This window comes from Sorex araneus, chromosome 1, assembly GCF_027595985.1.
Source record: "Sorex araneus isolate mSorAra2 chromosome 1, mSorAra2.pri, whole genome shotgun sequence".
Classification (NCBI taxonomy): Eukaryota; Metazoa; Chordata; class Mammalia; order Eulipotyphla; family Soricidae; genus Sorex; species Sorex araneus.
In genome coordinates, this window is record NC_073302.1 from 382,048,334 (window position 1) to 382,064,610 (window position 16,277).

General features: G+C 38.0%; 1 protein-coding gene across 9 annotated transcripts in view; it reads left to right on the forward strand.

Annotated features, from left to right (window-relative positions):
* ICA1 (islet cell autoantigen 1) overlaps nucleotides 1–16,277 on the forward strand; it is a 158,941-nt gene that overhangs the window by 12,341 nt on the left and 130,323 nt on the right. For 6 of the 9 annotated variants that reach the window (XM_055138441.1, XM_055138463.1, XM_055138480.1 and 3 more), the window contains exon 2: nucleotides 11,667–11,700. In XM_055138441.1, coding sequence (XP_054994416.1) covers nucleotides 11,684–11,700 — 17 coding nt within the window. In that variant the 5' untranslated portion in view covers nucleotides 11,667–11,683. The remainder of the gene's footprint in view (nucleotides 1–11,666; nucleotides 11,701–16,277) is intronic. The other 3 variants (XM_055138451.1, XM_055138469.1, XM_055138446.1) reach the window with 1 other exon arrangement.

The following is a 16,277-nucleotide window of genomic DNA, read 5'->3' on the forward strand; positions in this document are numbered from 1 at the left end:
AGATAGTGCCCTAGAACACCAAATACCTAGGAATCAACTTTAAAAAAAAGATGTGAAAGACCTATATCATGAGAATTTCAAAGTCACTTATGGAACAGGTAGAAGAAGAAACAAGAAAATGGAAAAGTATTTCATGTTCATAGTCTGGAAGAATTAATATTGTCAAAATGTCGCTCTACCCAAACCACTATATAGGTTTAATGCAATTCCCCTCCAAATTCTAAGTGTACCCCAGCTCACTGCCACAAACTATTTGTAAGCTGCAGCCAAGTATAGGAAGTTAGATAATATATTTATCCCAATATATTATTTCACCATAAAATGTAAAAACTACATGTGAAATTATAAAATAGTGTGTAAATATTTATACAACATAGCTATATATTACAAAATATAATTACATAAAATTATAAATATACCAATGAAAACTATAATTTCATAAGCATAAAATATATTTCTAAACTGTGGATTTTTTTTATGAGATTTTCACATGGGGGGGAAGTTAAGTCTTCCAATCTGGAATATATTTTACATATAAAGCATATTTGAATTAACAGTAGTCATATTCCAAAAGTTCTTCCATAAAGTGTTGATGTCATTCTTTAAAATATCCACCAGATTTTATTATTAGGTCTTATTACAAAGTGTAATTTTAAATCATAATTTGACGGGGGCTGGCACGATAGCACAGCGGGTAGGGCGTTTGCCTTGCATGCTGCCGACCCGGGTTCTATTCCCAGCATCCTATATGGTCCCCTGAGTACCGCCAGGGGTAATTCCTGAGTGCAGAGCCAGGAGTAACCTCTAAGCATCGCTGGGTGTGACCCAAAAAGCAAAAAAAAAAAAAAAATCATAATTTGAGGAAAACAGTCCTATATAAGTAATATTTCTGCAATTGAAGTAATAGAATTTTATTATAGTAGTTGATTGAAACCATTTACTGCCAAGGGTGGGTGTTCCATTCTTAACCTTTTCAGAGGAAAACCTGTCATAAATACAAGAGATTAAAGTTCATATGCAAGCTATAAATTTACATTTAAAAGTTACTTACAATAGCCTAAATAAAATCAAAGGTGATTATAATCTGTGCAGCAAGGATCTTTTAAATTACTCTCCTTTAGCAATGGCAACCTAGTTACTCATTTTCTGTTTCTATTCTTCTGGTTCATTATTATTTCTTCCCTTGCCGGTATTTTGAGGTCTGTACTTTTTTCAAATGCCAATCAGTTTCTTGTTGTTGGCTGCATTTTTAAAAAAGTGAACTAAGATAGTTTTTATTGACTAAAACTTACTTAGAAAGACATGAGGGGAGAGAAAAAAAAGGAAGAACGTGTTCAAGAGAGAACATGGACTTTTCCAGAGTAGAAAAAGCAAGCAAGCAAAGATACATAAATATATGTTCAAAGGAGAACATGTTCAAAGAGAACACAAGTTTGAAGAGCTTGCATGGTTATTTTTTGCTTTTGCAAAAGCATCACCACACCAGTGATGCTCAGAGATTCCTCTTAACTTTGTGCTCAGGAATTACTACTGATGGTGCAGGGGATTGAACCTTCGAAGCATGCAGGCAAATGCCCTCCCTGCCATGCAGTCTCTGTCCTAGCACGGTTACTTTTGTAGTAGAAATTGCACCATCCCACCTTAGTTTTAAGCAGAAATTTAAGCAGATGAGCAAGACCTGGGCTACCCTTCGTGAGCTCTTTTGAGTTTTGTGGTTTATTTTGTGGAAACAATATATTTTGTTAATATTGGGGATAAAAGCCTTTTAGAGATGTCTTTATTTTTTTTTTCTTTTCATCTTTTTCTTTTTGGTTTTTGGATCATACCTGGCGAAGTTCAAGGGTTACTTCTGGTTCTGCACTCAGGAATTACTCCTGGCAGTGCTGGAGGATCGTATGGGATACCGCCTACAAAGTAAATGTCCTACCCACTGTACTATCACTCTGGCCCCTAGAGAATGTTTTTTTTTTTTTTAAGCTTTTTGGGTCACACCTGGCAATGCACAGGAGTCACTCCTGGCTCTGCACTCAGGAATTATGCCTGGCGGTGCTCAGGAGACCATATGGGATGCTGGGAATCGAACCCGGGTCAGCCATGTGCAAGGCAAATGCCCTACCCTCTGTGCTATCACTCCAGTCCCCCTAGAGAATGTCTTGACTGTTTTCATTCTTAGAATCTGAGATGCTGTGTTTGATAATTTCCTTTGAGAAACATCTCTTGGAAAGGAGGAAGGGACTAAGTAAATCAGCAGGGTGCTAATTGGTTGATTATGGTGCTTCAGATGCAGCTTTTCTACTGGGAAAATTTATCTTTGACCTTGGACAGTTCTCCAAGTTTTGGACCTCAGTTAACTCATTTAAAAATAGGAAGATATTATGTCATTATCTCAAAGCTTTCTTTTACATTTATAAATATCCCTGAGATTAATTTAACTAGCTTTGTAGTTTTTGTGAGAGTATCATGGATGTCTTGCTAGCTTGGTCTTCTGTTTTACAGATAAAGAAAATAAGACCAGATAGTTGAAGTGACTTGGCAAAGGTTCATATTTGTGACATGGATTGGGAGTTGCTGATATTTTTTTATTAAACAGCATATTTGGAAGCAAATTATACTAACATTAAAAATATTTTCTTTAAGTCTGTAACATCCCAAAGATCCGAATTTGATCATTGGCATGACCAGGGATCATGTCTGGGAACAGGACCCCAAATAGTTCCTGAGTATCTCTGTATGGGACCAAATTACCCCCACCTCTTGCCACACATATACAAAAAAAGCATGTGACCTGATGGCTGGAGAAACAGAACCCTTTCTAAGTGGATAGAACCCTTGCCTTGCACAGTGTATGATCCCCAAAGCCTTGCCAGGAGTGATAGAGCATAGAGCCAGGAGTAATTTGTGATCTACATGAGTTTAGGAAGTCACCAAGATTAATCTATGTCTGCATCTAATATTTGAACTGTTCTGAAATATGAATGAATTGAGCATTTAAAAATATCCTATGACACCCCAATTCATTAGTAGAAATGCAAATTTTTTATCTCATTATAGATGGGTTTTAATAATAACTTCCTTAGCAGTACTGCATTATTAAAAAAATAATAATAATAATAACTCTTCTATCTTTTCCTAGCTGAATAAAGGTAGATTTCTGTTTTCCTTTTGTAAGAATTGCTGATACAAAATGAAGACATCATAATTTTACATTAACTTATGAATATATGAAATGTCAAAAATCATTTGCAGGACACATATAACTAGAAACAGAATTCATTTAAGTTATAGGGGATGTTCAAGCAGTCATAACCTTATCAAAATCTTAAATGAAAGACTGTGTAACACCAGAGAGATAGGAAAAACACCCACAAAAGCTAGTCTAATATAACATGAATTGGGTCCAGAGCGATAGTACAGTAGGTAGGGCACTTTGCATGTGGCTGACTCAGGTTCAGTCCCCAGCACCACATATAGTTCCCTGAGCTTTACCAGGAGTGATTGATGAGTATAGATCCGGGAGTAATCCCCGAGCACTGCTGGGTGTGGCCCCACCCAAAACAAAACAAAACAAAACTATAACATGAATGAATACTTATCTTTTTAAAGAATGGAAAAAATGGAAGACTTCTCAGTCTTCATCGAGGTCTATTTTTGACAACGATGTATGAGCACCATTTGATAAATGAAGCTGAAAAAAATAATAAATTTAGTAAATTATGCTTGGAAGAATAGTTTTGGATTTTCCCTATTTCTATTGGGACTTTATTTAAACTTATCATATGCTTACTGCTGTTAATGGGAAATTATAGAAACTTTATTGACATAAGAGAAAGTGACTAGAGATTAAACTCTGGGGGAAAGATGAAGACTACTTTGAGCAAAGAGAAATGTGGAAGCATTAAATTATTTTTTAACTTAGTTCCTGGGACCTCTGCCAAATATGTGTTTTCTTCAGTTCATTAGGCAAACTTTGAGAAACCTGGATTGAGGCCCTGGCTCGGAAGCAAAGTGGGTTTGTTCTTTTGGGTCTGTTAGTCACTCTCACATCTCTGGATCACAGGCTTATATTTTAAGAGGGAAGGACTCACTGCATCTCAACTCCCATTGGTTTTGAGATTAGTGCAGATGAGAAATAAACCCAAAGACAAAACATAATACTGAAAACTCTGATTTTTTTTCAAATTGATCTTTGAAATAATGGGGAGATGGTATGAAGAGGAAAATGTAGAAATTGGTATCCTCAGTTTGGAACCTAGATGCAAGAGACATGCCTTGGGATACCTACTTATGTTATAGTCATCAGTGGACACTAATGAAGATATAGGACCTAGAAAGCACTCAGGAAATGTGAAACACCATTAAGCATCCGCCCTCTAGAGGTCATAGAATATATGTGAACGTTGAAAGTGGCAAGAGATGCCCCCAGATATTTCATATATTGGTCTCATGTCTCCCTAGTCGTATCTCTTGTCTTTATAGTAATGCATAGCAGTTTACTGTTGAACATACACATAGTGTAGTTTATTTTGTGGAAGAACTTGTATGTTCCTGTCTCTCTTGTTTGCATTAATACTCTCCCCACCTCCTCCCCAATGCACATATTCTAAACTCTCTCTCTCTCTCTCTCTCTCTCTCTCTCTCTCTCTCTCTCTCTCTCTCTCTCTCTCTCTCCCCCTCCCTCCCTCCCCTGTTCTTTGTTAGCTGGCAACTGATTAGAAACTTATTTTCCGGGATATTGGTGATGGGGAATGTGCACTGGTGGAGGGATGGGTGTTTGATCATTGTGAGATTGTAACCCAAACATGAAAGCTCGTAACTATCTCATGGTGATTCAATAAAATTTTTTAAAAAAAAATTTTAAAAAGCAAAAAAAAAAAAAGGAAAGAAAGAAATTTATTCTGGAGCCATGTTAAAAGGCAGCTCTGAGCCCTTCCCTGCTGTAACACTAATTGCAGGCACCTTCCTCCATCCTGGCCTTTATCCCATGTCAAAGCAACATCTGTGGTCTAACTTTAGATTCTTCATTTTCTTCATACAAATAATCCCTAGAAGTCTATGGCATATAAGAGGAGCAATTTTACTGAAATCTAATTTTCAAGCATTTTACTGTATTTGACCAACTGCAAGAAGCTGTTGTCATGAAATCTTTCACCACTTTACATTTCAAGAGAAGAGAAAAATGACCAGGAAACAGTTGACAGCATTTACAGGATTGCATTCTGGTTTCAGGAATGTTGGACAGTGAACAGATTTGTCCCTTAGACTCATGACTTGTAGTGCCATGAAGCTCATGTTTGGGAATGAGTGATTTTATTTTACTATGTGATGATTCAAATGTACCATTTTGCACCCACATCACTGGAAGACACTGCTTTGTTCCCTTGAGAAGTGTGTTCCGTATGGGGGAAATGGCCAACTTCCCAAATGAAGCTAAATGCTGTTGTGTATAACAGAACAGAAGAACTCTAGTGGCAAGTTTTTCATTAGAAATTAGGCATTTTGAATAAATTAAAGAAGAAAATGATGTATTTGGCAGTAGCTCCATTTTACAGTTTAAGAAAATCTGCCATATGCTCAGTACAGAAACCTGAAAAGGGATTCTGGACTCAAGTTCAGTTAGTACTCCTACTAGAAAATGTGCTCACTCTGTAGAAAAGAAAATTCTATGGCTTAAGTTGGAAAGGAAATTGATTTTAGATATAAACGATTGCAACGAAGACACAGAACACAGGATATGTGCTTTAGGAGGAAGCTCCTCAAGACATTTTTGTGAGCTAAGAGTATCATTGTGGTGAATTATAACTTCTATCTTACCTTTACTTTGGATAAGGGTTGGCTCAAGCATTTTAGATTCTTTGCCTAAATCAAATATGATCTGAGGTGCCATTAGCTAATCATCAGAGAAAGTGTTCTAAGCCAGACCAAATGTTCAGTGTAGCTAAAGGCAGCCTGTATGGAATGAAATACTTTCCCCCTTCCTGCTCCCCCCACCCTCAGGAGCATCCCAGTATTAGCATCAGATTTTATGGATGGAATGACTCTTCTACTTTATAGCAGAACATCAGACTTTGTTTAAGCCAGGCTTGCTTTGCATTTTTGAACTACAGAGTATTTTTGTTAAGCTTTTGCTATGTATTGGCCTTCCATTGTGTTCATAATATGTTTTAAATGGCTATAGGAAATAAATGTAATCATTGCAGTTGGTCCACAGTGGAAGATAAAATTGATAAGTCAACATAGAAAACTTAAAGAAAAAAAGGAGAAATGAGCCTACTTATTGTAAAAAAACTCTCATACATAATTTCAAGTTTCCCTGGTCCATGTTTTTTAGGTCTCTCCATAGGTCATCCCTCAGCTCCAAGGGTGAGGCTGAGGCTGAGAATTGTTATGGTTGTTCTCATTGGTACATCCTGGAGAAATACTGAGAGCAGATTTGGTATTTCAGTGTCACCTAAGAGGATGGTGCTGACATCTGCATCAATCCCACCTCGGATCAGTGATATATTTTCCTCTCTATTAGGCACAGAGATGCACTTACTGACTCCCCACTCTTAATATTTGGAATGTGCTTTTCATTAATCCTGTCAACTTGCAGACTCCTCTTTCCCTTCTGAGTTGTAATTATTGTAAGATTGTGTTTTGTCTTATGCTTAGTGAAAAAAGCGTACCTGTTGTTAGGGTGTGCTGAATTGAACAATATTGGAGCTTTTGTCTTAACATGGTACTCAGAGTCCATAATTTATTCTTTTTTATCTCCCAGGGTAAACTCTTTGCTATTGAAAAGTTCAAGACAAGATACCTTTCATTTTGAGCTTGTTTCATAAGTGTCTTGTGGCTGAATTAGAGAACTGATTTGCATAATTGAGAATTAAAGTATAGCTGATTATAAACTAAATTGGTATTTATAGAAAACAAAATTTTTATAACAGAATTTAAGAATTCATTAAAATCTTTTTATTCTATTTATTATTTTTTAGTGAATCACCGTGAGGTAGTTACATTCTTACAAACTTTTGTGCTTGCGTTATAGTCATACAATGATTGAGTACCCATCCCTCCACCAGTGCCCATTTTCCACCACCAGTGATCCCAGTATCCTTCCTACCACCCCCATCTCATCTCTCCCTCCCCACCCCACCTTTGTGGCAGGATATTCCCTTTTGTTCTCTCTTTCCTTTTGGGTGTTGTAGTTTGCAATAGAGGCATTGAGTGGCCATTGTGTTTGATCTATAGTCTACATTCTGCAGGCATCTCCTAACCCAAACTGGTCCTCCAAACACCCTTTACTTGGTGTTCTGTTCTCTGTCTGAGCTGCCTTTTCCCCCAGCATTTGAGGCAATTAAAAATTTTTTATATGTCCCTTGCCAAAAGTTAAGTCTCTTGGATCTATATGTTTCTATGCTTGTTTTTCCTGTTAAGAGTATATCTTCTCATACATGCCCAGTTGATTTCAATTCACTGTCATCCCATTGCTCATCGATTTGTTCGAGCAGGCACTAGTAACATCTCTCATTGAGAGACTTATTGTTACTGTTTTTGGCATATCCAATACACACAGGTAGCTTGCCAGGCTCTGCCACACAGGCTTGATACTCTCGGTAACTTGCCGGGCTCTCTGGGAGGGGCGGAGGAATCGAACTCGGGTCAGCCGCATGAAAGGCAAATGCCCAACGGCTGTGCTATCTATCGCATATGGTAGCTTTTTGACACATGTCACCACTGAGCTCTTAATGTGGCTTATCTCAACTTAAACATATTGGTAAGTGTAAAGTTCATGTGAAAATAGCTAGAGACTTAGTTCAGGGTTAAGGCACTTGTCTTGCATCTGACCAACCCTGCTTTGACCCTGATACTGTGAGACCCTTGAGCCGTATTGATGGGATTGTAAATTGGTGCACTGTGGAAAAACACTTAGAAATGGGTCAAGAGATAGTATATATATGTGTGTGTGTGTGTGTGTGTGTGTGTACCTTATACACTTTTGACCCAGATTCAGTTTGATCTTTAGCATTACACATGATCTCTGGAGCACTGCCAGAAATGATACCGGAACACACAACCAGGAATAATCCCTGAGCATCACTGGATGTGGATTAAAAAGCAAAAATCAAAAGTTTGTAGGTTTTTAAAAATAAACACAATCACTTTAAAATCTAGCAAGTCTACTTCTGGGTTTAGGACAGAATCTTGAGGAAATACTTGCAATTTGCAAAGACTTTTGAGAAAAGATGAAATTTTTTAGGTTGCTGTAACTTGGATAGAATTGGAGGGTGTTAGCTAAGCGAACAGAGTCAGAAAGTAAATGACAAATACCAAATGGCCTTGCTTTTGTTCAGTTTAAAGAAACAACAGAATTAGAAAATATCCAATGCAAACAAACAAACATGGAGATGTGAACAATAGAACTGAGAACTGGGGGGTGGAGAAGGAGATTGGTGGGGACCAGGGATGGTGGTGGAGGCCTCTTGAAACAATGGTGGAGGGATTAGTGTAAAATAGTTATTTTGATAGTATTATTAACTATGATACCTCAATAAAAATTTAAAAGAAATATTTGCATACTCATATTCATTTCAGCATGATTCATAGTAGCCAAGATTTAAGTGGACGTGACTTAAATCTCTGGGCAAATAGATAAGTAGTGTATGCTCGGTACGTGTAGTCCAAGAGTACTCAGCCTTAAGAAAGAAGGAAAATCATGTCATATGATACCTGATTGAAACTCAAGCCATTAGGCTTAGTGAAATGCACCAAACACAAAAGTATAAATACTTGATTTATGATTTCACTTATGAAACTGTCTAAGGTCATCAAAATTTGGAAGAAGTAGAATGGTAGTTGCCAGGATCTGTGAGAAAGAGGAAAGAGGAAGTTTTACTATGATAGAAAAGGATAGTAAAGCAAGAGGAAACTGTTTTGGAGATCTGTTGAACAGTACTGAGCTTAAAAATTGTTACGAAGGGGTTGGGGAGATAGTTCAGAGGGCTAGAGGATGTGTCTTGAATATATGTAGCCCCCAGTGCAATTTGCAGCAGTGCTTGTGACTGGTCCCCTGAGTACCATGGGCACTGCCAAGGTCACTCTGATGGTCTCTTCACTGCCAGCCCAGACACCACTGCAGATCTGGGCCTGTGTTGCCAGGCCAGTTATTGCCAGGAGCGGTCCCCAGAACCCAGCATGCTTCCCCACCCCACAACAATAACAAAATTGATTAAATTATGAAGGCACATTTATGCTGTATTTTTGCCATAATAAAAAGTATCAGTTATCTTAATATAGTAAATAGGTGAAATAGAATGAAATGAAATAAAAATGGTGAAATGAAGCTTAAAAAATAGTGGTTTCACTTTCTAGAATATCTCTTTATGGGAAATTTTGTTGGAGATTTTGAGCTAAGTCAAGTCACATATACTTGCATTGAAGCCTTGATGTGGTTGGTGAAAGGACTAGAATGTGTGATCTTTCTGATTTACTGAGTGGAGGGCAAAGCCTACTCATCAGGACACATGATGCAAAGCTACTTGTCCTAAAGCCAGGCTGCCTTCCAGAAGGAAGAGAAAAGCTGGTAGCTTTTGAGGTATCCAGACACTTGAAGGAAAGGTTCTCCTTCTTCTCTTGTACTCATACCCAAGACCTGGGATTTGAATAACTCAATTGATGAACAGTGGAACAACAGTGCTACAGTGCTACCATAACCATGATCCCTTACATCCTGGTCTTTAATCCACTCTAAATTGACTTTTGTAGAAAGTGTGAGATATAGGACTGGAGCGATAGCACAGCGGGTAGTACCGTACACACGGCCCACCCGGGGTTTGATTCCTCTGTCCCTCTCAGAGAGCCTGGCAAGCTACTGAGAGTATCTCACCCACATGGCAGAGCCTGACAAACTACCCGTGGCATATTTGATATGCCAAAAACAGTAACAACAAGACTCACAATGGAGATGTTACTGATGTCCGCTCGAGCAAATCGATGAACAATGGGATGTCAGTGATACAGTGATTTTCTCTAAGCCATTTTTGGAAAACCTGGGGAAGCTAATTATTATAGGATCTAGGTTGCTAGGGTGCTTCCTGAGGCAGAGGGAAAACAACTTGCTGAGCCATAGGCATCTATACTCTGACTGCTCTCTCTGGGAGCCAGTGACCCATTTTAGTAGGAAGTTCACCTACATGAACTCGTAGATAGATGTGGGCTTATTTGAGGCATCATTGGTTGACTCTACTGCTGAGGTTGGCTCACATGGAGGATTGGGCCTAAAAAGGGTAGGCGGAAAAAGCATCAACATCTTCCATCTTTACTAATATGCTGAAAACAGAGAGCTGATCTGGTAAAACTGAAAGGAATCATGTTCTTCCTCCTTTATACCATTCTTGATATCTCATTTAGCCTATGAATATTTGTGGTTGTTTTTAGTATTTGCAATATGTCGGGTTTTTTTTCTTTTAGTAATACTGATTACAAAGTATTCCAAGTTCATAAAAAGTAAACATCAATATATGCGCCTCACACTTTAATAAAGAACTTTATAGGTACAGTTGAAGTCTACTTTATCCCTTTTGAGTATAACCACCCTGCCCCCACCACCTCTCAAAGCATGGTAACTGGCTATCCGGAATTTTGTGTTTTTCCTTTCTGAGCAGTTTATACTTTCATGATGTAATAATACATTTCATGTATACTTTAACAGTGCTTATTTGCTTGTTACAGTCTCATTTTGTTTAAAGAATTTTATTTTATTGAATCACCATGTGGAAAATTACAATGCTTTCAGGCTTAAGTCTCAGTTATATAATGCTGAAACAACCATCCCTTCACCAGTGCTCATATCCCACCACCACCAAAAAAAAAAAAAAGAACACAGTACACCTCCCATCCTGCACCCCCCACACGCTCCCACCTTGTAACTGATTAATTTCACTTTACTTTCTATTTACTTTGGTTACATTCAATATTTCAACACAAACCTCACTACTATTGTTAGTAGTACCCCACTAGAGTCAGACCTGTTTTGAAGAGATATGAGGTTTTGGATTTCTGTACTTTAGCAGCTAAGTCCAGGGAGATTTCTTCCAGATATTGGATCATTGCAAGGTTGTAAACCCCATCTGTGGTCGTCATAATATGGCGGTCACCACGCCCTTCACCCCTGGCAAGGAAGAGGTGAGAGAGAGAAATACCTTTCCCCTCCTGGGTAGGCATGGGGCCGCGGCTTAGTTCTCAGTCTGGAGACATTCTACAAGGAGCTGCCCATGCCGAAAAATTTAGCTGGCATCTGGAGTCACGGTCATGCAGCTGTGGAGAGGCCACACACACGTGCGGCCCCGGGATCACATCTTGGAGGCAGCTACAGTCTTATTTTGTGTAGTATTTTACAAGTCTTTAAAAAATTCACTGGGCTTACCTCTTAAACTCAGTTTAGGAAATTTCTTCCAGTGTTATATAAATGCATTATTCTAGCACCATGGTAAATTGTTACTGTTAAGAGTGTTTGGTCTCTGAAAATTAACTAGAATTGACATTAAGTTTTTTTATATATATATATCAGGTTAACAAATAGTTGTAATATAGTTTGTAAATGTTAAACATGTTTGTTTTATATCAGCTTTTAATATAACTTATTCTCTTTTGCTTTTTTTCCCTGCCCTTTCTCCCCAAATCAACAGTAGAAGACAAAGAAAACATGTCAGGACACAAATGGTGAGCAATTTGTGGTCTTTTCTAAACTAAGGCTAATGAAAGAGGCACCTAGTATAACTATGTAGATGTCTGCTGAAGGAAAATCATGTTAATAGTGTCTAGTATTGACTATATTGAATATAGTCAAGTTTAATATCCCTGCTAGAGAAAATGAAAACCAAATAACTGTTATTAATTCTCATACAATTCTCTAGTTGCTAGGAAATTCATTTGCATATTATTTTTTCTTAAAAGTGTAATGATGGCTTTTCTTACCAGAATTTTTCCAATTATAATTGATACATTAAAAAAATCATTACTGAGGTCAGAGGGATAGTGCATGTAGGGCCTTGAACACAGCCAATTGCAGTTTGGTCCCTGGGACCCCATATGACCCCAAGCACACTGTCAGGGATGTTACCTGAGTACAGGGCTTCCCTGAGCCCCAACAGATATGGCCCCAAGGAGGATACCAATAAAATAATTAACTAATGCACAGCTTGTATTCATAAATGTATAACATTTTACCTTCAGAAACATTTAAAAATTGAATGTCTTTGAAGTAGATGATGTTGAATAAAATACAGGTTAAATCCAAGCAGCATGTTCAACCTCTTACAAAGACCGTCAAGCCATTTTTCTGAATTCTTTGTTCCATGACCTCTAGAGATTTTTGTCACATTTTATCTACTTTGTATTTTTTGGTTTATATTTTCATTTTTTTTCTTTTTGGGTCACACCCAGCGATGCATAGGGGTTACTCCTGGCTTTGCACTCAGGAATTACCCCTGGCAATGCTCAGGGGACTATATGGGATGCTGGGAATTGAACCCGGGTTGGCTGCATGCAAAGCAAATACCCTACCCAGTGTGCTATCACTCCAGCCCCTATTTTCATTTTTTAAATGTACAATTATTATATCATCTGCACGTGCTTTTTAGTACATCCTCTCAGAGAAGCAGTCAGAGAGCTCAGTCCTCCTAATAGCAAATATTAAACTTGAAAAGGTTTTTTTGCATTTCTTAAAATGAAATGCATTTGGAAGTAATTAAATCACGGCTAAAGGGTTTAGCTCCTCTGAGTGTGCCCATTTGACAGCTTCAACCAAGATATAAGGCTGTTAACGTTTCATGGTGGTTCCATTTTGCCTCATTAAGAAAGGGGATGACTTTACCCTGTGATAATATGTTAATGTGTCAACTAATATAAAAATACTCTTATATTAGTAGGGAGTCATGCAACTAAAAGACATCGGAGAGCCACAATAAATGGACCCTTCACCCAAATCTTTCTCCTACTCACTCTCCCATGTTAGCATTTGATGCTGAAATGCAAGAGAGCCTTGAAATGGGTATTGTCCTGGGACTTACAGGCCTGCATTTTAATTCAGTGTAATTTGGGCAAGATTCTTAATCTAGAAACCTGAGATTTCTCACTTGTTAAATAATAGGGGCCATGCACTTGTTAAATATACTAGATCTCTAATATATTTTATTGACTTTTTTTTAAGTCTTTAACCTATGACAAAAAACAATGAAACAGCAAAAAATACCCTATTTTCTTGAAATGTCCATTCCCCCCTCCCCCCAAAAAAAAACCAAAAAAAAAAAACCCACCACATTTTGGGCAGGGTTTCGGGGTTATTTCTAAACTTTTCATATCACTGTCATCCTGTTGCTCATTGATTTGTTCGAGCGGGCACCAGTAATGTCTCTCATTGAGAGACTTATTGTTACTGTTTTTTTTTTTTTTTTTGGCATATCCAATACACACAGGTAGCTTGCCAGGCTCTGCCGTGCGGGCTCCATACTCTCAGTAGCTTGTCGGGCTCTTCGAAAGGGGCAGAGGAATGGAACTCCGGTCGGCCGAGTGAAAGGTGAAAGCCCAACCGCTGTGCTGTCACTCCAGCCCAAACTTTTCATGTAAATACTATAAAGAGATTATCTTTTACATAAATTGTACGTGTTTTTCCTCCTGTTTCCTCTGATGCAGATACATAATAAAACTTAATTTTTGTGGTGCCTGGGACTGAATCACAAAACATCATTTAAATAATGCAGGAACCACCTTAAATATTCCTTCTCACTTGTAAAGAACTTTTACTAAGAAAGCCATCTGAATCCCTTACTCATCTTTAAGAATAAATATGTGAACTGCATATTGTAAATTCTACAAAGAAGAGTATAAATTTTCAAGTATGGAGATAGAGGCATTTTTAAACTAAAAGTTGAAAGCAGATCTCTTTTGTTTGTTTTGGGGCCACACCTGGTAGTTCTCAAAGTTTATTCCTGGTTGTGCTCCAGGGATTATATGGGGCTCAGGGGATTTGAAATCAAGACGGCAGCATGCAAGGCAAATGCCCAGCCTACTGTACTATTGTTCTGGCCCCAGAAAGTGAGTCTTGTTTCTGGTCACAGTCCTGGCACCTCTCAGTGCCCAATTGTGGATGGGTTTAAAGAAATTTAGTATTTGTTGAAGGTAAGACTTGTGGGAGTCCTTTGTGGGAGTTTCAGGCAGAGTGAAAACCGCACGGAGAGAGACAGAGTGCCATTGGCAAACTTTGTGTCAATATTTGTGGTACTCTGGCCACTTCTACAGATTACTATTTTCTCAGTAATTTTCCAATTTCTTCATGAATACTATTTATTTTCATATGAAACTTTAAAAGCTGCAATACCTCCCAAGCAGTGTGTGTGCCCACAGGGCGGTGTTTGGGGGCATCCAGAGCTACGTGCATTAGTGCTGGGGACCCATTTCTGTGGTGTGAAGGAGTAAATTTGAGTCCCCAGACATTCACGACATGTACTGCTGGCCATGTACTGATTTCACCCATAACCCCTGCACACACAGAATCCTTATTTTGAATCAAAATCCTTCACAAACCTTGTAAAACTATTTTTACTGGAAAAGGAACATTTTCAAATACTGTACACAAGAATGTTGTGCAGAAATAAGGCATGGCTATATCATATATGTATTTCTGATCTGCACAATATTTGATTTTACAATAAGTTGAAAATAGAATATATAACCAATATATATCACTATGTTCTTCTGAGAGGGCACAGAATTAAGTATCAGACATAATGACATCTCTTCAGGGCCATATGCTAAATGATTATTTAAAACCCTTCATTAAGGAATTTTAGCCCCTTCAAAATAGAAAATTTCTCAGCCAAAGTTATCTACAAATAATACCTTTACTGATTGCTGATTTTAGACTATTTATTTTCTTTTTTTTTTAAATTTAGGGACTGGAGAGAGAGTAGAGGGCATAGCCCACTTGGGTTTGATCCCCGAACCCTATATGATCCTCTAGCCCCACAGTGAGTGATTCCCTGAGAACAGAGACAGGGAAAAGCCCTAATTATCTCTGAGGTTGACTTCAAAACTAAAAAAAAAAAAAATAAAAATAAAAGATTACACAAATGAGTTGTTCTCATTATTTTTATGCGTAGTTTAAATATTTGAAATAGAATTTTTATATCCATAGACATACTTTTTTTTTTTTTGCTTTTTGGGTCATACCTGGTGATGTACAGGGTTTACTCCTGGCTCTGCACTCAGGAATTACTCCTGGCGGTGCTCAGGGGACCATATGGGGTGCTGGGAATCAAACCTGGGTCAGCCGTGTGCAAGGCAAACATCCTATCCTATCCACTTTGCTATTGCTCCAGCCCCACAGACATACTTAAAAATTTTTTTTTTTTATTGAATCACTGTGAGATAGTTACAAGCTTTCATGTTTGGGTTACAATCACACAATGATCAAACACCCATTCCTCCACCAGTGCACATTCCCCACCACCAATTGCCCCAGCATAACCCCCCTATCTCACCCTCCCCCTACCTCCATGGCAGACAATATTCCCCATGCTTTCTACTTTTGGGCATTATGGCTTGTGACACAGACACTGAGAGGCCATCATGTTTGGTCCATTATCTACTTTCGGCACGCATCTTCCATCCCGACTGATTCCCTCCAGCCATCATTTTCTTAGTGATCCCTTCTCTATTCCATCTGCCTTCTCCCCTATGCACATGAAGCAGTCTTCCAGCTATGGGGCAATCCTCGTGGCCCTTGTATCTACTGTTGTTGGGTGTCAGCCTCATATGATGTTATTCTATACTCCACAAATGAATACAGCATAGACATACTTTTTCAACTTGTAATTTTCAAACTCATTAGAGGATTAGAAATAATCATAGCAGAAAATGAATAATGAAAGCCCCAGGGCCTATAAAATAAAATGTACAAGCACAATAATATGAGAATTACATTGTGAATAAGTTTGTTTTCCATTATGATGTTTTTCTGAACAATGGCTTCTATATACAAGCATTTGCTTATAAATGTAAAGATTATAAGTAAATATCAAAAAAATTTAATGTTTTGAAAATTTTTTTTAATTCAAATTTTTAACATGTTAAGAATACTCGATCTCCTTCTTCACAGGTTTTTAAGTTGAACAGTGTTGTACTAACTATAGGCATAATATTGTACTAATTTTCCTAGAATTTATTCAGCCTCAATATTTGAAAGTTTATTTCCTTCCATAAGCAAATTCTCATTTCCCCCTTCCTCCCTACCTCTGGTA